Source organism: Ochotona curzoniae, unplaced genomic scaffold (genome assembly GCF_017591425.1).
Source record: "Ochotona curzoniae isolate NIBS_2020 unplaced genomic scaffold, NIBS_Ocur_1.0 scaffold_1852, whole genome shotgun sequence".
NCBI lineage: Eukaryota > Metazoa > Chordata > Mammalia > Lagomorpha > Ochotonidae > Ochotona > Ochotona curzoniae.
Window position 1 is genome coordinate 32,738,598 of NW_024467087.1, and position 25,083 is coordinate 32,763,680.

The 25,083-nt window shown below is 40.9% G+C and overlaps 1 protein-coding gene across 1 annotated transcript in view; it reads right to left on the bottom strand.

Moving 5' to 3' along the window:
* The window catches only part of RNF128 (ring finger protein 128), a 97,590-nt gene extending 77,493 nt beyond the window's left edge, over window positions 1-20,097 (bottom strand). The window contains exon 1 of the mRNA XM_040999834.1: window positions 19,529-20,097. Within this exon, the coding sequence (XP_040855768.1) occupies window positions 19,529-19,934 (406 nt within the window). The 5' untranslated portion in view covers window positions 19,935-20,097. The remainder of the gene's footprint in view (window positions 1-19,528) is intronic.
* Window positions 20,098-25,083: the final 4,986 nt, after the last annotated feature.

The following is a 25,083-nucleotide window of genomic DNA, read 5'->3' on the forward strand; positions in this document are numbered from 1 at the left end:
GCTCAGCTCCAGCTGTTGGGGGCTGCTTTGGGAATGAACCATTGGATGGGAGATCTTCCTCTCTGTCTCTCCTCCTCTCTGTATACCTGACTTTGTAATACAAAATAAATAAATCTTTAAAAAAAAAGAAATGTATTTTCCAGTACATTTTTACTTAGATTTTACATAGACATTTCTGTCTAACCCATTAAGAAGTGACTCTGAGGTCGATTGAGAGATCAAAGAAAGTTAGCCTGAGATTTAAACTCTGCCAGTGGACTAGCCATAAACAGGTGGTGAATTAAATTAATGGCATAACTTAGCATATTTAGATTTTATGGCTCACCTTCCTTTCATGAGCATGTAGCTACTAAAAAGAATCTAGGGACTCACTTGTCTTTTTACTTGGGGAATTCATTCACATGTTCAAGCTACTTGCCCTTAAAATAATCAGTTTGATTGATTTTCTGTTTTATTCAAATCTCTGTGGCTGACCTTGGCTCACCGAATGTCTTGGTGTTCTCTTAATTGGAGGAGTTGCCATATGGTGTTAGAACACACTGGCCGTCTGACTTCAGAGGCCAACAGAACAAGTTGCTGTCTAAATACGTGAGAGACAAGAACGGAGGTGTTTGCATTAGCCACAGCATTGCTCAATCTGCCCTCTACTGGGCCTTTCCTCCAGGAGGCTGGGAACCAAAAAATGCTGCGTCACTCAGCTATGCAGTGGGTTAAGAACAATTCCGCTGTAGCGATGAAACATGAGGAAGAAATCCAGACACAAATTCACGAGTTGTTTTGACCCAGAGTAGTCTAGCTCACAGCTCATTTCAAAAGGAAGATTGAAGGCCCATTTCGAGGCCCACATAGACTAAAACCTTGTTAGGTACCTAGGTACTCCCCTGTGTTTCTTATGAAACAAGATGATTTTGCTGTTAGGTAAGTGCACCATAGGTACATAAACCGACTGAGAAATTCCATCACAACAGAATGATCTGTTCACAAGAAGCTGTCTGGGAAGCAATAAATATGAAGTCAAGATTTTTGCAGAGTTTCAAAGATGCATTTCCTCTCTCATCGCTACCACTAGGCAGAGAATCTGAGGCCTCCTCCTATAAACAAACCCAAATTCCTATAGATTAAGTGTGTGTTCTGCTTATGGAGGAGATTGTGGAGTTGGAATCAATGTCTCTGTTAGCAAAAATTATTGGTGGTGAATCAAAATATTTTTCAATATCCTGTGTGGCAAAGTAGGAACCTATATCCGGATTGTAGGTATCTTTTGGACAATTCTTTCACAGCCAAATAGACTGAAGTACAGTTCAGGTGTATAAATTATATATCTATACTCACACACATACACATACCAAGCACAATTTCATTGGATACATAGTCCTGTTAAATTTAAAAAGAGGCAAATGATAAAACTAAACAGAATGTAGACAGACCTTCATTTCTGCATCCTCTGATGCCAACTGACACAAAGTAAAGCTGACCAGAACACAGTTGGTTATTTAAAAACAAACAAACAACAAAAATGCTTATTTCAGTAAAGCACAGTACTTTACAGTTTAGCTTCTGAGTAATCAGAATGCAACATATGTAATAATTTAACTGAAAATAAATTTAGGACAGTGAGGTTTCTAAGTAATTTGCCCATTTCATGTGGCTGAAGGCAAGAAGCCTTTAATTATCCTTTCTATTCTAATATATTTTTTATCTGTTAAGTACTGGGATAGTATGTGATTTGGGAAGACTATTTAAATATATATGACCTATTAGGAAGTACAAAGATTCCCATAAAAACTTACAGCATTAAAATTGTAAAAAAAAAAAAAAAAAAAAAAAAGAATTAAAAACCAAATCAAACTGCCATAACTTTGTGTATTCACAATGTAACTACAGGGCCTGGTGTAGTGTCTCCATAAGCTCATCTTCCTCCTACAGTGCCAGCATCCCTCAGGGGTGCCAGTTTTAGTCTTGGCTGATTCATTTCCAACGCAGCTCCCTGTTGATGGCCAGGGAAAGCAGGAGGGGATGACCCAAAGCTTTCAGACACGGCACCCACGTGGGGCACTCCAAGGGGCTCCTGGCTTCGGATTGCCTCAGCTTTGGCAGCTGTGGTCATTTGGAGGGTGAACGAGTGAATAGAAGATCTCTCTCTCCTTCTGTCTGTGAATCTGCCTTCCAGATAAAGATAAATGAAGATAAATCTTTTAAAATAAATAAATAAGTGCCCAGAAAGTCCTAGCTTTGCATGTACTGGGATCCCATATGGGCTGGCTGCTCCACTTCCCATCCAGCTCCCTGTTTGTGTCCTGGGAAAGCAGTCGAAGATGGCCCAAAGTCCTGGGACCCTGCACCTGCGTGGGAGACCCAGAAGAAGCTCCTGGTTCCTGGTTTCAGATTGGCTTAGCTCCGGCCATTGTGGCCACTTGGGGAGTGAATCATTGCGTGGAAGATCTTCCTCTATCTCTCTTCCTCTCTGTATATGTGACTTTCCAGTAAAAAAATAAATCTTTAAAAATAATAAATACATAAACAAATAAGATGTAACTACAGGTTAAAGGCATGGCACAGTTATAGCTAGAAAGATTTTGCTGCATGGAGGGGGAAAGCTTTACAGATATTTCCCATTTCACTGCTATTTTAAACATCCACGGAGTGAGGAGTCACAGGCTGTGTGTATTGCCTGTTAATGAGAGGCAGTACTAGTCTATTGAACAATTTCCAGAAATGAAAAACACAATATTCTTCTAGATTTAGTGTTTGTAACTATTAGAATTACAGCCCAAGCATAATGATTTTTTTTTTTACAAAAGCAGAACTCTATTTCCACCATTAAAGTATTCACAGAGTAAAACTGTTTGAAGTTGGTGAGTTCTAGCATTTGATTTATAGCATATACTAATATTTCATTAGGCTGGAGAAAGACCAGGACTACTCTCATGACAAATGTAAATTCATGTTGTATTGAAGTTCTGCCATGGGACTTGTTTCCTTGTGGAAGAAAATCCACTTTTTTCCCCTACTGCTTTAGCAAGCATTCATCTGTGTGAAACCAATTGACTATTAATTGAAACCATTCACCTTGCTCTTTGAGGCGGATTTCTAATATCTCACTTTGATTCCATGGTGGCATATGTCTGAAAATACTCATGTCATGGAGTTTTTAAAATACCTATTCACAGTTCAGAGCTCTTCTGCCAGGCCTTCCTCTTAGAGTTTCAACACAGTGCAAAATGAAGCTTGATTATTTTCCAGGGAAGGACAGCCAGGTTCACTTCCATGAACAACCGAAGACAGTTGGCACTTGCTTCCCTATGCCCTGCAGATTGTGTTCTTTGAAGGTACTTCATCATCTCATCACTCCTCTAAGCGCTAGCCACACATTCTAAACACCGGTGAGAATTAAGAAGGCTTTTTCCAGGCTACCTGAATTCACGCCACCCGGCGCGCCCACACCGCTTCCCCGCTAACAGCGGGCATGGTGAAGTGGAGGAATAAGGTGAACACTGCAACACCGTGCACTGAAACCAGATAGGAACTGGAATCTTGGTTCCTTCACTCCTGACCCTTGCGTGGGTGTGAGTGTGCTCTGTAGCCGTGTTAATCACCGGTGATAATCCAGACAGTGCCTATTGCCAGGGCTTTATATAGAAGTCGCCTACCAAAGACGTCCCATCCCTGGCTGCCAGCTAACCGTGAGACATTAAATAGCTGCAGGCAGAACACATACAGATAAAAAGAACACTGTTAATAGCCAGAAAAGGATCACGAAGCTAAGGAACCCTAACCTTTCCAGGGACACTGCACTCCAATGGCTAAGCACACAATTGTTAAGTAGGTCACGTTTGCTTAGAGGAGCTTCCCCTTTCAGCTTCTTTCATTCATTCTCATCCTCTCACTTAGTCAAGGGTTTAGCCTGAGTCACCCTGCTAAGTGTTATGTACCTTGAGAGCAGCGAAACGAGGTCCCTGGATGTCTAAAAGTGTAGGGCTGCATTTAGATCACTTCCCATCCATGCTGCTATGTCACACTCAGATCCCTTTGAAAATGTTCTGTGCTGTGATCTCAGTTATTGAGATGATAAGCTTGTGTATCTTAGGTAATGTGTCTGTTACATTGAGTCACAAAGATCAGATACTTGTTTTCCCCCAAGAATTATTTTTTAAAGGATTTATTATTTATTTAAAAGACAGAATAAAAGAAAGAGAGACACAGAGAGATCTTCTACCTGTTGATTCACTCTCCAAATGGACACAATGGCCAGAGATGGAAGGCAGGAGATTCTTGCAGGTCTCCCCGGTGGGCAGCAAGGGCCAAGGACTTGAGCCATACTGCCTCTACTGAATTCCAGGAGCATTAACAGGGAGCTGAATTGATAATGGAGCAGCTAGGATTTCAACCAGCACTGATGTGCAATCCCAGCACCACAGGTAGATAGATGTATAGCTTACTATGCGGCAGCGCTGGCCCCTCATAATTATATTTTGGAATTTATTTATTTGAAAGGCAGATTTATAGAGTGAGAGGAGGGAGTGACAGGTCTTCCACCTGCTGGTTCTCCAAATGGCTGCCATGGTTGGAGCTGGGCGAGTCCAAAGCCAGGAACCAAAAACTTTTTCTGGGTCTCCTACATCAGTGCAGGGTCCCAAGCACTTAGGCCATCTTCTGCTGCTTTCTCAGGCCATTAACAGGGCACTCAACTAGAAGTAGAGCAGCAGAGACTCAAATTGACGCTTTGATACAAGATGCTGGCATTGCAGTGAGTGTGTAAATCCACTGTGCCACTGGCCCCCTGAACTTCTCTTTTAATTCCCATTTCTCTTGAACCTTGTGAACTTCCGTCATATGAAATACAAAACTTGTCGCACAAAGAGTTGGCTCCTGGTAAGCGTGTGGTAAACGAATAAGGAAGTCCTTGACTTCCAGATTTGAAAGCACAAGTCTTTGGTCTTATTTTATTCTCCTGTTAGACAACTCAGCTGGCAGCCAGAACTTGTTCTCCCCAGAGCTTAGCCTGGGCCCAGGCTATGGATATGTAAACAAGAATGAATAGCACCCTGGGGATTTACAGCCTAGGGTTTCTCAGCCATGTGGTTTCCCAGGTGACACGGGTATCTGTGGGGTAATATGAATTCAGTTAGAGCCTGACTAGTTCGCTTCAGACCTTTTTTTTTTTATTATTTATTTTAAAGGCAGAATTAGAGACAGAGACAAGATAGATAGAAATAGAGCGATTCCATCTACTGGTTCACTCCCCATGTAGCTGCAGCCACCAGAGCTAGCCAATCCAAAGCCAAGAGCTTCTTCCTGCTCTCCTGTAGAAGGACATCGTGACCCTAGAAGGTCAGCAAGCACAGGATTACAATTGATTGGATAACAATTGTATGAGAACAGCTGAATAGATGCCATTTGTATGACTGCTTGGATATGCTTTGCACAAGAACAACCGAATGGATACCTTTTGTATAACTGATTGGACATCATTTGTATGGGAACAACTGAGTGTGTTCCGTTCATATAAAAAAAATGGATATCATTTGTATGAGAACAGTTGAACGGATAGCATGTGAATGAGAACACTCGGTGGAATATACAAAAGGAATTCCAAACAAAAGTATAGAAACAGTCATCAACTGTTTTGTGGGTAAGCTCAATACTTCCTCCCTTTCCCATATGACCCTCAGTGTATAAAGTCTGATGCCCCTAATAAACTTCAGCTTTTGACCATCAGAGTCCACGCGTATTATTATTGGCTCTGTGCACCAAGTCCATCTCTGCAGGACAGCAACACTCTGCCACTGGTTGCAGGGCCATTCTCCACTATTTTTCCCAGGCCTATTTAGCAGAGAGCTGGATCCGGAAGTGGAGCAGCCCATTGTGGGATGCTGGTGCTGCAGAGGGAGGTTTAACTTGTAATCTGGCCCCTGGATCTCTTTTAAACTGCCTGAGATGAGGCACTGCATCACTCAGCCTTCCAGAAGTAAAGGATGTATTTTTGGAAAAATGATTGAACTGCATATTTGTATTTAACCCACGTGAAATGATTTGCCTCTTTTACCACCTGATTTCATTTCCGAGAAGTCTTCAGAAAACCCTTTGGTCAATATGGGCTTTTACTATATCCTGTTTTTTGATGCAACTAATTTTCTACAAGCACTTGCCTGCCACTGTAGTTAAAGCGGTAGTCAATTTCTCAGAATTAACCACTGTGGCCTTCAACTGCTGCTCACGTCAATACACATCAGCTATTGAGCATTCAGAGGCAGGCTGCTTGCTATATTAGGCTCAAAAAATCAGCTAAGAAATTATTCCTGAAAAATGGTTATTTTCGGAGCAAAATAAAGGCCAGCATGCTATTTGACCGATTCTGCACTCTTCCTCTGCTGAATTGACTGCTTTGAGGAGAAGTCAATTTACATTCACATTCAACAGCTAAAAATATGCACAAGTGTAGATTGGATTTAATTCAATTCTGGGATGCAGGCTATCCAGGCATTTAATGATTTCATTTTGACATCCTAAGGGCTTGACTGGGTTTCTACCAGCTTTTGCTAAAAGTTCTCTTCTCAATGCAGCAGAGGAGAATTAGCATTTGTCATAACAAACAGATCATTTCTCAGAACATCGGCTCTCTGCTATGCTCACATCCTTATAATGATTTCCTATTTTTAGGCAGCACCCTCCAGATACCTAGATAACACCCTCTCAGAAGGAGGGCTGACTTGCAGCTGGATGAAGACTTCAGAGTAATTCCAACTGAAAACTTCGGGGAGGGTGGTTTGATATTCAGGTCATTCAGGACCTACTATCATCCATGGTACTAACATGGTATTAATATGCTTTGTCTTCATCTGTGGGATTGCCAGTCACAGCTCTGGGAACAAACTCTCAGGCTTAAATCTTTCCACATTTGCATCTCTCCACCATCTAGCTATGCCATTCCTAGTCCCTTCAAACATGCCTCCTCTCAGACTTGTTCCTCTATGTTTTATACATGTTGTCAACCTTTTATGCTGATAGACCATATGCTGTACTTGCCTGGACAACTTTATTCCAGAATTTCATCTAAAATCTTTTGCCCAATGCCATCTGGCCTCAGTCATTGCAGCTTTTGTCACTTGCACACATGGAGCCCAATTCACTTCGGTGCTCCCCACTTCATGCTGCCCATTGCTTTTACTCCAGTGCTCCTGTCTCCCCTAAGTTTCCACTATGTCTTCTAGGTCTTCGACTAGATGGCACATGTAATGTCCCCTCCTCCGCTCTTTTCTGGGTGTTCCCTGTGGCTCTTGACTCATCTGTAACTCCTGTTATGAATGAGGACATGTTTCTTCAGTGACTTCCGGTAACAGCAGTTCAACTATCCAGACCCCAAGTACTTCACAACATCAGGAGTTTCCTCTGGCATATGTATTATCTTCAAATTGCGTCTCGCCTACCATCCTGCTTCTCAGAGTCCCCAGACATTTTGTTTCACCACCCTCAATTTCTTTCCTTCCTGCTTCGTCATAAACAAACCTCCTAGTCATTCTCACATGCTAAGACTTTGTCAGTTGGATCACAGCCAGCATCTCCACCCTAAACCCTTTCATTACCCAACACTGCAGCCTCAGAGTGATTCAACTTCAGGGATGTGGTGCTTTAGGTCTACTTCAGGAACCCCGCCTTCATGGCTATATCACAGACAGTATCATCACCCTGGTCTGCTCACTCTCTGAAATCTCAACACAAGTAGATCACTTTCTGAACACCTGTCCTCTGACTTTCTCACAATTACGAGACCAGTACTGACTTTTGACCTCTCTGCCATCATTTTCTATGACTTCAACATCCAAGTTGAAACCCCTTTCAATGCCCTGGCCTTACAATTCCTTAATGGCTTCCATTCCAAAAATCTTAACACTTCTATTATAGGACTTTCCATATTCTGTTTTCTATTAGTTGTATAAATATCAGTTCCCCCTACTCCATCTTCTCTTGTGAGGGCTATGATTAGCTCTGGTTTTCTGTTTTGTTTTGTTTTGTTTTGTTTTGTTTTGTTTTTAAACAATTCCATGCCTGGAATATGCTCACCGGTGAGGTAGCATTGTGTACTGATTAAGAACACAGACTAGGCAGCCAAAGCTGGGATATTGTCATGCAAACCTCAGCTTGCTGCATGGTTGTGGGAAAGTTAACCAACCTCTCTGTGCCTCAGTTTCTTTAACTGTTCTATGAATACACAGACACTATGTATCACATGGAGCTGTTGAAATGACTACACTTAGAAAAGGGCTTGACAGGTAGGTGGAAGAATACTTGCTGTAAACAGTTACCATCATGCAGCAGAAACAGAAGACTATGACAGATGCTATACTGAAAGAAGTAAAGAGCTCCAATTATACAGAGTAGTGATATGGTCAGACATTTAAAACAGAAATGGAAAACAACCGAATGAAACAAATCTTCATTTCCTTCTGCTTGATCTTTCAATAAAGGAGATGTCAACATATCGATTTTTGCCAGACTTGCTTATTTAACCACATAGTGTCATTATCATAGCATAGGGAAATCATTACATAGATCACACTGAAATTATATAATATTAAAACAGTTGAGGTAGAATGTATAGTGGCACTTCAATAATTATTGGAAAATGGAATTGAAAGCTAAGTTTACTTTAGTATAAAAAATCAAAATCAATGCACCATTTTTTATTACATGTATTTTTCATGAACTTCTTCAAGACAGCCGAGAGGCATGTATTTCAAAACTTTTGCAGCAAAAATGAGCTTATCTTTTTTCTTTTTTTAAAAAAGATTTTATTTTTATTGCAAAGTCAGATATATAGAGAGAGGAGAAGAGACAGAGAGCAAGATCTTCCATCCAAAGGTTCACTTCCCCAGAGGTCGCAACGGCTGGAGCTGAGCCGATCCAAATCCAGAAGCCAGGAGTTTCCTCCGGGTCTCCCATGTGGGAGCAGGGTCCCAGAGCTTTAGGCCATCCTTCACTGCTTTTTCAGGCCACAAGCAGGGAGCTGGATGGGAAGTGGGGCCGCCAGGACTAAAACCAGCATCCATATGGGATCCTGGCACATTCAAGGTGAGGACTTTAATCACTAGGCTGTTGCTTCAAAGTGAGGGAGAGGTGAATGAATGATTCTCTCTCTCTCCATTTCTCTTTTTTTCAGCTCTGCCATTCAAATAAATAATTTTGAAAACCCGGAATAACAAGACTTAAAAACTTGACTGAAGTTCCTAATACTTGATAAAGAATGTCTCCTACAAACCTATCAAGCATCTGGGCCAGCACCATGGTGTAGTGGGCTAAGCCTCAGCCTGCAGCACTGGATTTCCATGTGGGCTCCAGTTCAAGGCTTGACTGCTCCACTTCTGATCCAGCTCCTTGAAAATGTGGCTAGAAAAGCAGTAGAAGATGGCCCAGGTGTTTTGGCCCCTGCACCCATGTGAAATACCTGAAGGAGGCTCCTGATTTCTGACTTCCGCCCAGCCCAGCCCAGCTCTGGCCATTGTAGTCATTTGGGAGTGAACCAGCAGATGGGAGATCACCCTCCCCACTGTCTCTCCCCCTTTTTTCCTTTTCTTTCTGTAACTCTGCCTTTCACATAAAAATAAACATTAAGAAAGAACCACTTCAAATATCACACAGTAGTAGAGCAGGGGGAAAAGTTACAGAGAGAGAGAGAGAGAGAGAGAGAGAGAGAGAGAGAGAGAAGAGAATGAGGATCCATGTGTGGACTCATTCCCCAGATGACTGTTGTGATCAGGGCTTTTTAGCTGGGTCTCCCATACAGGTGTCCAGAGGCTCAAACACTAGGGGCATCTTTTACTGCCTTCACAGGCACATTAGCAACGAGCTGAATGAGAAGTGGGGCAGCTGTATGTACCTTGATGTCCATATGGGATGCCAGGGACACAGGCAGTTGCTTTGCATACCCTGCCATGATGCTAGCTCCATAATTTCAATACTCTAAGATTAATTTTATTTATTTGAAAGGCATAATGACAGAGAGGGGGAGACAGAAAATTTTCCATCTTGTGGTTCACTCTGAAAATGGTTCAGCTGTATTTGGGTCTCCACTTGGCAGTGGCCCAAGGGCATTAGCAGGAATATGGATCGAAGTGTAGCAGTCAACTTAACTTGCTGTGCTACCACACACGCGCGCGCGCACACACACACACACACACATTTTAAGGACAAAATAGGGACCAGTTCTCCACCTGCAAGCATCAATATTCCATGTGGGCACTGGTTTGTGTCCTGGATGGTCCAGTTCTGATCCAGATCCCTGTTGATGGCCTGGGAAGGCAGCAACAGAGGATGGCTCAAGTCCTTGGGACCTTGCACCTACATGGGAGACTGGAATGAAGCTTTTGGCTCCTTGCTTTGGGTCAGCTCAGCTCTGGCCATTGCAGCCATTTTGGGAGTGAAGATCTTTCTCTTTGTCTCTGCTTCTCTCTGTAAATCTACCTTTCCAATAAAAGTAAATCTTTAAGAAATAAGTCGTTATTTATTTATTGTTATCAGTCAAAATAAAAATAATTTAAAAATAAAGTTGTCTTATTATTCCAGGCAATCAACTCTATTTAAACTTATCATGTCCAGATATAAAAAGGAAACTATTTTTTAGTTTCTTAACCTTTCATCCCCTCAACAAATAAGGCCATATACTACCTTTAGCACAAGGACTCAGTGGCAAGCAGGCCAGACACAGCCTGCGACCTGTGAGAAACCCTTCTCTTCTTCACTTTCTAAAATATATTTATTTTATTATTTTATGATATAGTTTCATATGCTCTGGGATTTCCCCTTCCTCCTCCCCAAATCCTATCCCAACTGATTTCCCCTATAATGTTACAATAGTATAGTCCTTCATAAATTGTCATAAGTCCATTATTCTGTTATTTAAGTATATCTTGACATTGTAGGTATGGATAATGGCAGAGAGTTCAGCATCCAATTGTCAAGATATAGTAAACAGTTTCATTGGGGGTCCATCTTTGATCTGGAAGTAGAGATGCATCCTGCATTGTATCTTCACATCTCTATATGACAGTCTCTATTACATGGTTACTATACATTCCATTAAATGAAAAGCCACAATACAAAATCAACAACAGGAAGAAAAATAGAAATTTACAGCATGAAGTTAAATAACATGCTACTGAATGACCAATGTGTCTCTGAAGAAATGAAAAAGAAAATTAAAAACCTGCTTGAAGGAAATGATGCTACTGTGTGGCCTATGAGTCAGTGAGGAAATGAATAAGAAAAAAAATCTTTTTTCAAGGAATGAAAATAAAAACAAAATTATCAAACCCCTCCCTGAGATGTAGCAAAAACAGTATTAAAAAGGCTATTGATCTTGTATTTTGCATGAAGGTTACCTTATATCAGAGAAAACATGATATTTGTCCATTTGGGATTTACTTATTTCACTGATCATAATGGTGTGGGAGAGATAGGTAGCAAACAGAATGATTGCACATTACGAAAGATAAAGGGGGAGTGATCAGCAGATTCTGATGGGAAATGGTGTAGAGACAATTAAGGATAATTCTCTTCAAATAAGAAATACTCAAGTTTGAAGAAATGCTTTGGGATTTGGAGGATTCTGTGTGATAATGATGGTGGCACTAGAGACTAAAACAAGCCAACAAGCTCTGCAGAACCAACATCATGTGTTGGAGAAAATGTTCAAAGGTCACAGTGGAGGAAGCCTTGTGACAGGGAGACTGGATTGCTAGGTCAGACAGATAGGCAAAGGGCAAGTCACGCAAGTCCTTTCAGGCATGGTCAAGGTTAGATTTTCTGTGCAGAACAATGGAGAGTCACCAGGGGGAATTTAGAAAGAGGAATGATGTGTCCCCTGTGTATTTTTCCATCTTTGTGTCTGCTGGGTAGAGGATGTGTGTGATCACTAGCAAGAGTCCAGGCAGACAGCATCAAAAAGAAACTAATTGCTGTAGTCTGCGGGAGAGCTGGTAGTAGCTTGCATTTTACTTGTGGTGATATTTTGGAAGTGGTATTATGTGAAAAAACAAATGAGGACAAGACAACTCAGGCAGAAGGCATAGCAAATGTAAAACATTGCACCTGTTTTGGTTGGTTAAACAAAAGAAAGAAAAGGAGGAAGGAAGGAAGAAAGAAAGAAAGAAAGATGGAAGAAAGGAAGGAGGATGGAAGGAAGGAAGGAGGACAAGACTAAAGAAAAAGAGGAAAAAGACAAAGAAAATCAGAGTACCTGGTGCCCGGGGAAGAAGGACACGGGGCAAGATCTGATCATATAGGGCTTTGTAGGCCTGGACACCAAGTCTGGGTTTGATTTTTGCTTGGGACTGAATCACTTTTTCCATAAGATCACTCTGACTGCTTTGTGAAAAGCAGATTCTATGAGGGAATTGAGAATATCAGGGGATCCACTGGGCAGTTATTGCGATGATTCACGTGAGAGATGCTGCTGCTTACGGTTTGGATAGAAGCAGCGAAGAGCAAGGCACTGAGTGAAGAAAGGCTTTCCCACAGGATACTTTATGTTTAATGAGATGTGGGAGGCGTTAAGGGTTACCTTCAGGCTCAACAGCAGGGGAGAGCAGGACAGAACTGAGGGACTGAAAGGAATCCAGGGTGGCTAGAACTTGGTGAAAGGCAGAAGGGGGTTACTACCTCTGACAAGGATAGGCAGGAGTCAGAGGAGTTGGGGTTCTGGGATTCTGCAACATGACACCACTTACTCTGTCATTCACTTCATTAGACACATTCAAAAAGATGAAAAGTAAGAACCATATTGTGGGCCTGGTAGAGTAGCCTAGTGGCTAAAGTCCTCACCTTGCCTGCGCCAGGATCCCATATGAGCTCTGGTTGATATCATGGCTGTTCCATTGCCCATCCAGCTCCCTGCTTGTGGCCTGGGAAAGCAGTGGAAGATGGCCCTAGACCTTGGGATCCTGCACTCAATTTGAAGACCTGGAGGGGCCCTCTGGCTTCGGATCCACCCACATCTAGCCGTTGTGGCCACTTGGGGTGTGGACCAGGGGGTGGAGGATATTCTTGTCTCTTCTCCCCCTATAGATCTGACTTTCCAAAATAAATAAATAAATCTTTTAAAAAAACCCCAAACAAACCATTTTTCCTTCCCAAATAAACAGTGTTTAAATCTAAGCATTTCTTAAGGTAATTTACCTATAAATAGAGTAGTTAGCTTTCAAAAACCTTTTGCTCAGCAAGCATCTAGCCTGTTTGAATTTTCTGTCTGGATAATACAGCAGTCCCGATTTTTCTTGCACATCCGGAATAGAAATAGATGGCTGTTTCCTAAGCATTGTTAGAAGGTTACATACTTAAGGATGCTGGGAGCATAGTTTTTCTATATTTAACATCATTCTAATATTAAGGCAACGGGCCAACATTGTGGCTCAGTGGGCTAAGGTGCCAATTGTAACAGCATTCTATATAAGTGCAGCAGTTTGAGTCCTGTCTCCTCCTCCTTCTTCTTCTCTTCCCCTTCTTTTTCTTCTCCTCTTTCTACTCCTTCTTCTTCTTCATATTTACTTACTTGAAAGGTAAAGTTACAGAGAGTGAGAGCTGGTTTACTCCCCAAATGGCAGCAACAACTGAAGCTGAGGTAGTCCATAGCCAAGAAGCAGGAGCCAGGACCCTACTCTGGGTCTCCCACATGGGTTTAGGGGTCCTATTATTTGAGTCATCCTTTGTTACATTTGTAAGCACATTAGCAGGGAGCTGTATCAGAAGTGGAGCAGGCTGGACCTGAACTCACTCCCACATGGGTTACTGGTGTCACAGGTCACAATTTTATCCACTATGCCACAATGTCAGTCCCTCTGCTCAGCTTCTGATCCAGCTCCTGGCTAATGCTCCTAGAAAGGCCGCAAATGATAACCCTTGCTTACACCCCTGCCACCTAGAGGAGAGATCAGGATGAAATTTTGGACTCCTGGTTATGGCCTGGTCCAGTTCTGGCTGTTGCAGCTATTTGGGGAGTGAACCAGTAAGAGAGAAAGATCTCTGTTTCTCTCTCTGTCAACTCTGCCTGTCAAGTCAAAACATACAGCCAACTCAGAAACTTGGAATGAAAGGTTTACTCGCAGATATTACACTCAGCAGTATTCCTCCTTGGAATACTTAGGTGGAAGTGTTCCCCTTCAACCAAAAACAACAACAACAAAATGAAACAAAACAAAACAAACAAACAAACAAACAAAAACCCTTGTAGAAGGGAGTCTGTGAACAGACGAGGCCCAGGAGTGAGGCAGAAGAGTATCAAGGCACGGCAAGAGGCCAGGATACAGAAACCTCGGCCCTTGAAGGCAGCCTATGGTGGATGGGGAAGCACAGAAGAGCCAACGCATGTGAGTAGGGACAGAACGTACTGGTACATCAGCAAAAGAGTGAGTTGTTAGGCAGCAGCCCTTGATGACCAGCACCTGGCCTAGTATCATCAATTGGTGTGCTCTTGTTGAAACTAAATCATTGCCCCGAACAACATGAGAGAAACTCATTCTGTAAATAGGATATATTAAAAATGTTCTGTAATCATATTTGAACTCAGACAAAACAGGGACAGAGCCCCAGCCAGGTCCAACCCTGATGAAATATTCCCGTATCCTAAAAAGCATGATTACTACTTCCTTCCCAATAACAGCTTTAGCCTACCACGAGTCCTCTGTGCTTATTGAAAACAAGAAAGGATTTACTGTGAAACCCAGTCTCAGAATCACTCTCACTTCCTGACAACATCCAAATTAAGAACAAATCTAGCTAGGGTAGCCAACTTGTCCCAGTTTACCCAAGAATTTCCTGGTTTTAGCACTAAGAAGCTTACAGCTTGGGAAACCTTTTAATTTTAAGCAAGCTATGATGATGGATCAATGCTTTCTTTCATAAATCCTCCCCCAAATCACCTAGAGCGAGCTCACACCTGGACATCCATCAGTTTTGGAAAACTGTTTTTATTTATTTATTTATTTATTTATTTTTAATATAGTGCTTCAGAGAGGGAGGTAGAGAGCGAGCATCTCATCTACTGGTTCACCTCTGAAATGACTACAACAGCCCAGGATTGGGCCAGACTGAAGGCTGGGAGCCAGAAACTCAATCCAGATCTGCCATCTGCGTGACAGGGACCCCAATATTTGAGCCATCACTGGTTGCCTCCCAGGGTGCCACATTATCAGGAAGCTGGAATGTAGAACATTGTAAGATTCAAACCTAGGCATTGCAACTTGAGTTCCAGGTGGTAGATGAACAGTGTGCCAAATGCCAATCCCCCTGTAAGCTCATCTCTTACTGAGATGCCCCAGGGTTTTCAATGATATTTGTTCTCCCTTTGCTGCAAATAATAACAAACCCAACTCTTAAAACTATGATCTGCGGGGCTGTCATGGTGGCATAGTAAGCTAATCCTCTGCCTACAGCACAGGCTTTCCATTTGGGCAATGATTCTAGTCCCAGCTGCTTCACTTCCAATACAGCTCCCTGCTTGTGGCCTGGACAAGCAGCAGAGGATAGTCAAGTCCTTGAGACACTGCACCCATGTGGGAGACCCAAAAGAGTCTTCTGGCTTTCAGCTTTGGACTGGCCCAGCTTTGGCCTTGGCAACTTTTTGGGGAGTGAACCTGTGAATGAAAGATTTCTCTGTCTCTCTGTTTTTTTCTCGCCCTCTCTCATTCTGTAATTCTGACTTTCAAGTAAAATAACAAAAATAAGTCTTAAATAAAAACAAAACCTATGGTCTGTTGTTACTTTTGTTGGCTAGAGACACTGACATCAAGAAAAAGTAAAAAGAAACACACATGGCCAGGCACAGTAGCCTTCTGATTAAAGTCTTCGCCATGAACTTGCCAGGATCCCATACGGGCTCCGGTTCTAATCCAGGCAGCCCCGCTTCCCATCTAGCTCCCTGCTTGTGGCCTGGGAAAGCAGTCCAGGATGTTCCAAAGTCTTGGGACCCTGCACCTGCATGGAAAACCCAGAGGAGGCTCCTGGCTCTTGGCTTTGGTCAGCTCAGCTCTGGCCATTGCAGCCAACTGGGGAGTGCATCAGCAGAGGGAAGATCTTCCTCTCTGTCTCTCCTTCTCTCTGTATATCTGACTTTCCAATAATAAAAAAAGAAATGCACAGTGGGAGGGCTAGAAATACTTTACATGGGAAAATAGACTGAAAGAATGGAGAGGAAGGGGCAGCCAAAGAAGGGCAAGACAGTGACTGGGTATGAGGTGGCTACATTGTACATTTAGGATTGAAAGAAGATGAGGTGACAGAAGGTGAAGCTGTGAGCTTTAGCAAACAAAATGAGAGGAAGTCACCAAACAAAAAATCCACTAATGAAAGGAGACCAAAAACAACAAAAATTTTGGCTTACATTCTGAAATAGCACCTCAGATTTTAAATATCTAGAGGCCGATCATGCAATTTCCATACCCATACTTTTTTCTTTATATTTGCCAAGTGCATCACTGATATTTGCATATCTGAGAAATTTCCAGGAAGGAGAAAAATCCAACAACACAGTAGTTGACGTCTCTTATAACTGCCAACTCCAAACTTAACAATGTTCGTTCTTATGGGTTGAGCTCACTAAGAGTTAAAGATTAATACAAAATAAACTAAAGGTCCTAGACCAATGCCCAACGTATAATAAAAGCCAATCAGCAGTAACCCATACAGTAGATAACATTGTGCTGTCCTTTTTTTTCCTCTTTTTTTTAAGGATTTATTCATTTTTATTGGAAAGGCAGATATACAGAGAGGAGGAGAGACAGAGAGGAAGATCTTCCGTCCGATGATTCACTCCCTAAGTGAGCGCAAGGGAGTGCCGATTCGCAAGTGCTGTGCCGATTCGGAGCCAGGAACCAGGAACTTCTTCCAGGTCTCCCACCTGAGTGCAGGGTCCCAAAGCTTTGGGCTGTCCTCGACTGCTTTCCCAGGCCACAAGCAGGGAGCTGGATGGGAAGCGGAGCTGCTGGGATTAGAACTGGCGCCCATATGGGATCTCAGCACGTTCGAGGCGAGGACTTTAGCCGCTAGGCCACGCTGCCGGGCCCATGCTGTCCTTTTCAATATGCTAATCTTAAAACCAGGACAATGCTATGGCTTTAAAAAATGTTTTCTATAATGTATCTGCTACTATATTGGAAGTAGATGAGGGGTATTCCAAGTGTGTGTAGGATGTGTGTGTGAAAATGGAATTAAGAAACAAATTTACCCTGGAGCCAATATTTTTGAAATTCATGCATATGTTTTTCATAATATGCCTTTTCCATAAATGTTTCAAGGACTGCCATTGTGTAACTATCACTGATTTCAACTTTAGAACATTTCATCATTTCAGGAAGAAAGCTCAGGGCTGGGTACAATAGCCTAGTGGCTAAATCCTCACATTGCATGCATGGGAATCCCACATGGGTGCCAGTTCATGTCCCAGCTGCTCTATTTTCCATCTAACTCCCTGCTTGTGGCATGGGGAAGAAGTAGAGGATGGTCCAAAGATCCTTGGGACCCAGAAGAAGTTCCTGGCTTCAGATTGACTCAGCTCTAATCATATTTGGGGAGTGAACCAGAGGATGGAAGACCTTTCTCTCTGTCTCTCCTTCCCTTGGGGAAGATTCCTTTTGGAAATCTGCCTTTCCAATAAAATTAAAGAATTTTTAATAAAAAATTTTAAAAAGAAGAAATCTCATACGCTTTAACTGTGACTCCCTACCCCATAGCCTCCTGAATCCTAGCCAACCATCAATTAACTTCCTGTCTTTGTGGAACTGACTATTTTCCACACTTCATATAAATGGAATCATGTAGTGTAGGGATGTTTACACTTCATATAATTTTCAGTGTCGATCCATGTTGTAGTATGCATGAAGGGTCTTTACAAAGCTTATGGAAAATGGGGTCTAAAGGTACATTTATTTTGGTGTGATTTTTGAAATTCATTCACAGCTCTTGCATAATATGCATTTACAAATTTTTTTCCCCTGAGGCTCCCTCATATACGGAATGATAACTCTGCTTGGCTCCTTTGAAAAACTCTGTTCAGAGCCACATACTCAGATGTTTACACAAACCTTTTGGCGAGATTTACTGTGAGTGACCTTTGGTAAATATTCTAAATTCAGTGTGAGGGGATCTACATTCCACTACATGCTGGTCCTGACTTGCAAAGCAAGTTTCAAAATCAGGCCTGCTATCTAGTTTGATGCTGTCCACATTTTGAAAATATCAGGAGTGTGAATAAGCAGAATATGATAGTGTGTGTAGAAAGAAATGGAGACTATTCAGGAACACTAAGCTTATGTCTAAAGGAAGTAGTTTCCTAAGAGCAGGTTTAATTCCTTGCCCTGCTTTCACTTGGCAGAAATAAAAGTAAACATATAGGAACATACAGGAAATGCTTAGGAACTGCTCTTAACATGACAAACAAGTGTGGAGGCCTAAGCTCTGGCAATCTCCAGCACAAGTTTGAAAAAGGAAGAAACAGCATTTTGCTATGGTTAGAATAATTTTATTCTGCCAAAAGGCCATTTTACCTGGTTTTTGAACACCCAGAAAAAACATTTGGCTTGTTATTTCAAACATTAACACTAAACAGCTATATTGTATACATGTAACTTGGAATGTTACACACATCTCACTATTCCTAAAACAGATCTCATGTTCCCCTTCAAAATTTTTTGAAATTTTCCAAATTTTCATTAATTTCCTACAGTTCAAATTTGGTGGTGATAACATTAGCTGTCAAAATATTCTGTTAATTTATTGCCTTCTTTGAAATTATTTCCTCTTTCCTTTGGTCTGGTCTGGGGCAAAAAAATACAAATATACTTATTCATTGGTCTAAAAGCCAAGAAAAGCGGTTGCTTTATAGGACAGAACAAAATAAAAGCAGTATTTTTGAGAAGCAAATTCTTTTAGAAAATTAAGAAATCAGGTGAGCCTATTTATCACTAGTACATATTTCTAAGGAGAATCTTTATTTTTGCTGTGATTTACTGTGTGACCCTATTACTGCCATACCCTTTCCAATGGGTAGCAACAGTTCTTACAGAGTTTTTCCATATTTATGAATACTGCAATCACATTAAAGTCTTAAATGCTTAGGAGTCAAATTCTCAGTTTTTGTATCATTTGCGTGCCTAAAGTGCAGTATGGTTTAATCATAAAAATCAGTTTTTCAGTTTGCATAACTTTACTATGTACACTAACTTTTGTAGGAGGAAATGAAATAAAAATATTAGCTATTTTTGATATTTTAGAGGTATAGTTCATTAAATAAGCAAACATATAACACAGACACTTAAAAACTATGAGCTTAGAAACTACGAAATGAAAAAGGTATCATTCATGGGAAACATTAATTGCAAGTATCAAATAGTAATAAAGGAATCCCAAGCAGTGACAACAAAGTTCAAAGTAAAATTGCTTTCCAACTTTAATGCCAATTCAGTGGGTAATATTAAACATTATTTATGCCATTTTTTAAAAAAACAAAGACATTTACCCCCTTTGGGAATCAATTAGTACTTACCAAAATTTGCCATCTGGATTGTCTTGTTGCCAGGCTCTGGAGCATTGAAAATCACCACAGCCTCAGCACTTTTTTTGCTCGCTGTTAGAATTTTTTCTGAGAATGTACAGTTACCTCTTTCTATCAGAGCAATCCAGGGCTTCTCCGTGTTTGTGAACTCAGTGTTGGAGTCACAAGCTTGGTAGTTGTTGTTCTTAGGGATGCTCACCACCCCCACAGCATTAGCCACTCGGGAGCCCAATCCATAAACACCACATTCACACCTCTCTGTTGTAGTGTGGTTGCTGGTTTCATTGTGGTAAGTCACAGTCACATAGGATTTTACTAAAAAAGATGTTGCACTTTGATGCAAAAATGTCAAAATGACAATGAGCTGAAAAAACCTGGACTTACTCTTCTGGTTCATTTCTTGCACATCTGAGCATAAAATTTAAGATGCCTGTTGATATGTCCAACTATCAGTCACCATTGTCCACTCAGCTCCGCTAAACAAAAGTTTGAAATTTCAGTGGCAGCAAGGTAACTGATCTCACTTCCAGCAACATAAGCTCTGAACACACCAGCTCTATTTCACTTTAGTTATCTACGTTCCCTTTTGCCTGTCCCTCCTCCAACCATACAAACACGTAACCCTTTATCAGGACTGCCTTAGTAATAAATAACACCATCAACTTTGCACTACCTGTCAACTGATCAGGACCGGATGACTTCCTGCCGTGAAGTTTTTTTTTTTCTTATTGTTCCAGCTAATGCACTTCATAAACACGGAGTGGATTGGAATGCGGAACTGGACTCTTGGGGCTCCCATGTGACAATGCTGAAAGTCACCTCTCTCAGAATATCTTAAAACACTGAACTGGTTTTCCAAGCCCTGTTGAAATATGACATTAACAAGTTCAGCTAGGAGTAAGTTAACAACTGCAGTTCTAATTGCAAGGTCGTTAGTAGAGTGGATTTCACTCTTTTTCCCTATCTCCAATCTCTACGTGGAGTTTTCCTTAGCAGGTTCCCGAAGGAAAATCCCCTGCTACCTTGTTTATGTGTTGGAAAACAAATGTATTTCAGTAGCTAGAGAGCTCTTCAAGTATTAGTGCTTTGCCCATGGTAGGCACTCAAATATTTGTTGACATATCTTTGAGTTGCTGCATGCCATAAATTTTTATGCCCCTTGTACTCTACTATATAAACAACTGGTCAATTTTTAATTGTCAACAGCATTTTAAATTACATTTCTAAAAATGTACAGGCACCTTTATTTCTGATGGCTGCCTTTAAGTTCTGCTTTCAATCAGGTGTACAAGTATATACACTGGACACTAGCAGCACTTGAGCACATATTGCTATAGGAGCAACTGGTCTAGGCAAATTTCTAGGATGGGGAGATTGCAATGTATGCCAAGGGCTGGTGAAGGAATAGGTGAACAGACAGCAAGACAAACAGTGCTATCAGGAATCTGATTGGGCCAAGAGTCAGCGAACTGGAGAAACAGGCATCAGGCCATCAAAGGAGCAGAAAGCCACAAGGTTAAGTGAAAGGCAAGCACAATGATGGTACAAAGTCCAAGGCAAGTAGTCTGGAATCAGGAAGACTACCAGAGACAAAACGACAGAACAACCCAAACTAGAAGTTGATTCTTCCACCGCCCCCCTTTTTTTGTGTCTATTCCTAGACATTTGAGCTATTAGTGTTGGTGTGAACCCTGAAACCACAAAATAACAATTGACAACTTGCATAGCAGGGTAGGGTGGGAGGAAATTTAGGAAACCAACTGTAGAATCTGCAGAACGAATCCACTGTAAATCTAAACCTTCCATCATAGCTGCCAATCACGCATGAGCACAGATGTCGATCACACATTTAAAAATTCTTGTGTGAAAAAAAAAATTCTTGTGTGTTACCTTGTATTCTAGTTAGGAGTAAAAACAAGAAGTCCATTATTTTGTGAGTAGTACTACTATTTTGATGTGATGCAGATATTCATAAAGCCTGTACTCATTAGACAGAATCATCAAAATGAGAATATAAATGCTACTACTGTTATTATGAAAGCCATTGATCCAATTAATTAGTAAAGTTTCAAAAATTTAGTTTAACTTTTTCTAACATTTATTAACTTGCTCTTAAAATCTCATGAAGTAGTTTATATTAAAAAAAATTAGTAAAAAGTTAAATTAATTAGAAATCATATTTTGTTAGGAGACCTTAATATAATAGCTTCAAACCTTCATGTTATATTTTTGAACAAACTGAATCATTATGTGTTTTAAAGAAGATACCTTTCCCATAACACCTTGTGCCAATACTGTGTATTAAAAAGTTTATTAAACTATTGCACCAAATTGCTCTGAAGGGCAAGGTGCATGAGCTTTTATGGTTACAACATTATATGACTTGTATATATGTACTTCAATATTTTCCTTTTATGCTTTCTGAGAGTCATAACTGGTGATCACTATAAGTTGCTTTTAAAAAAATTGAAACTGAGTAAAAATTAGTCCTACAATAATACTAATAGATGCAGTTTTACTCAATTTTAATAATTAATTAATTGCATTTATGAGAGAGAAAGAGGAAGACAGAGAGAGAAGAGTGAGCTTTGGGTCAGGCCAAAGCTGGAGCTCAATCCAGGTGTCCCTGGTGGGGAGTAGGAACCTGATATTTCTGTCCTTGCAGCAGCCTCTCAGTGGGTATGGTAGCAGGAAACTACAAGCAGGAAGGGAACTGGGACTTGAAGCTGGGCACTCCAAGAGTACAAACATCTCAGGCAGTACATTAACCTTTAAGGCAAAAGCCTACCCCAAATTTTCCTTTTAACTCTTTATTTGCTGATGAGTAAGTAAGTGCTCTACATGTTTATTCACCCTTTCTAAAGTTTTTCTTAAGATTTATTTTATTTAAAAGAATATTTCACTTGTCCATGAGGAATAGTAACTGCCTCTAGTTTTGTTGCTGACAGAGCAATTGCTCTCATTTCAGTCTTACTGCACGTCAACTTCCAACCTGGAAACGCTTGGTGTTTACTTGTATTTTGGGTCATGCTCTGAACATTTAGGAAGTATTTTACAAACCACGTTTCCACAAGTGGCAATTTGACAACAACTAGGATGATATCCTTGAGAAAATAAAACCCTGTCTGGGTCATTTTCTTGATTTCACAGTAAAGGAGTTCATAGTGGGATTTCTCTACAAGCTCTCTTCCAGATATGGCTAGACATCTATAAAAATTACAATTGCATAAAAATAACCAATTTCAGGGCTGGCGCTATGGTGCCAGCATCCCATTGGTGCCGGTTTCATGTCCTGCCTGCTTCACTTCTCACCCAGTTCACTTCTGAGTGCTTGGGAAAGTAGAGGAAGGTGGCCCAAGTGCTTGGACCCGTGTACCCACGTGAGAGACCTACATGAAGTTCCTGGCTACAACTGGGCAAACCCTGCTCATTGCAGTCACATGAGCAGTAGATGCAAGATATTCTCTCTTGTTGGCTTACTCCTGCCCTGTCTTCCACTTAGTCTTCATGATAACATTCTTATCATGGCCTATAAGATTCTGTATAGTCTGCAAGGGCCTATATATTTGCCTCCCTCCTTTTCAATCCTACTTTGTGTAGTCTAGCCACATCAGCCTTTATTCGTTAAGTTTTTATTCTCTAAAAAAATTTTGTGAAGTTTTTTTTTTTTTAAGATTTCTTTTTTTTTTTTTTTATTTCAAAGGCATAGTTAGAGAGTGTGTAGCAGTTAAGATAGTATCTGGGTACAAGTCATGGCTGAGTCATGGTACAAGTCATAGCTTTCTGCTAAAGCAGGAGGCAGGAGCTGACAGTTCTAAATAGTTGGGTCCCTGACTTCCACATGGGAGACCTGAAGTCCTCTGTCAGTCCCAGTTGTGGGAATTTGGGGAGTGAGCTAGTGATCAGGTCTCTGTCCATTTGTCTCTCTTAAGCAGGCAACAAACTAGGAGGATTACTGACAGCAAAATAACGTAGAGTAACAAATTTGGGGGAGGAATTACAGTGAGTCACTAATTATAATCAATATGGCTAGGAATGGTTTGATAACTTTAACATGTTCCTCATACAGAATCACTTTTTCATGAAATACATGAACAGAACTCAGACACTTTCAGTGCTTTAATATATACCAATAGATCAAAACAGCAATATACAAGGGTAAGATCATTATTATGCCAATCTTATTAATAACAAAACAAGGACCAAGAAGTTTAAGTGGCTTTCCCTAAGGGGGAATTTAGGAACAGAACTGTTACTAACTTTAAACTGGTGCATTCCAAAAATTATGGATTTTTTGTTGTTGTTGTTGCTGTTTAACACAAAGGGAAGCAAAAACTTAGAGTTAAAACAGTATAAGAATGAGGAATAATATAGCTGGTGGTGTGATCTGGAAAAAATGTTTTTAGTATCTAGAATTTCCATTTTGGAAACTTGGCGCCAACTCAAAATCTTGGGGCCGACCTTTATGACACAGCAGCTTAAGTTGCTGCTAGCAATGCTGGCATTCTATGTAAGCGCCCATTCACGTCCGCTGCTACACTTCTGATCCAGCTGCCTGCTAATGACCTGGGAAAACAGTGGTAGATAATCCAAGTGGTTGGGCTCCTGCCACCCACATGAGAGGCCTGGATGAAGCTTCTGGTTCCCAGATTGTGCCTGGCCCAGGATCAGCTGTTGCAGCCATTTTGAAAATCAATCAGTGGATGGAAAATCTCTACGAAACTCTGTCTTTCAAATAAATAAATAAATCTTAAAAAAAAAAAACAAGCCCCAAAGTACAAGTCTCAAATAACTGAAAATGTCATTTAATTTTCAAATATCTTTATATAGTTTTAAAACATTTTAGGGCCTGGCGCAACAGCCTAGCAGCTAAAGTCCTCACCTTGAATGCTCCTGGATCCCATATGGGCACCAATTCTAATCCCGCAGCCCCACTTCCCATCCAGCTCCCTGCTTGTGGCCTGGGAAAGAGGTCAAGGACAGCCCAAAGCTTTGGGACCCTGCATGTGTGTAGGAGATCCGGAAGAAGCCCTGGGCTCCTGGCTTCGGATCGGCTCAGCTCAGGCCATTGTGGTCATTTGGGGAGTGAATCATCAGACAGAAGATCTTCCTCTCTGTCTTTCCTCCTCTCTGTATATCTACCTTTCCAATAAAAATAAATGAATCTTCAAGAAACATTTTGAATTTATTTACTGAAATTAGCTGATTACTTCAACAAGCAAGATTGGTTAACGTATATCCCATCTTCCAGCCATTTACTAAGGAATTTTGGATAATAATGCTTAGCAAAGGAAAGTAATGGTACCTGAAAGTTCACCAATGAAACAGCAAGCAGATCAATTACAAGTCATATACATGAATTTAGAAAAATGAAAAGTAGAGCTTATGGTTTATATAAAATAACATTGTATCACCAAGTAAGAATTTCAAATTTCTTAAAAATACTTGATATGAGTAAAATAAACACAAGGTAGTTCTGACAAGCCAATCAGAACGAAAGATGGAGCATGTGGTTCCATTCATCCTTTATCAGTCTTCAAAAGATT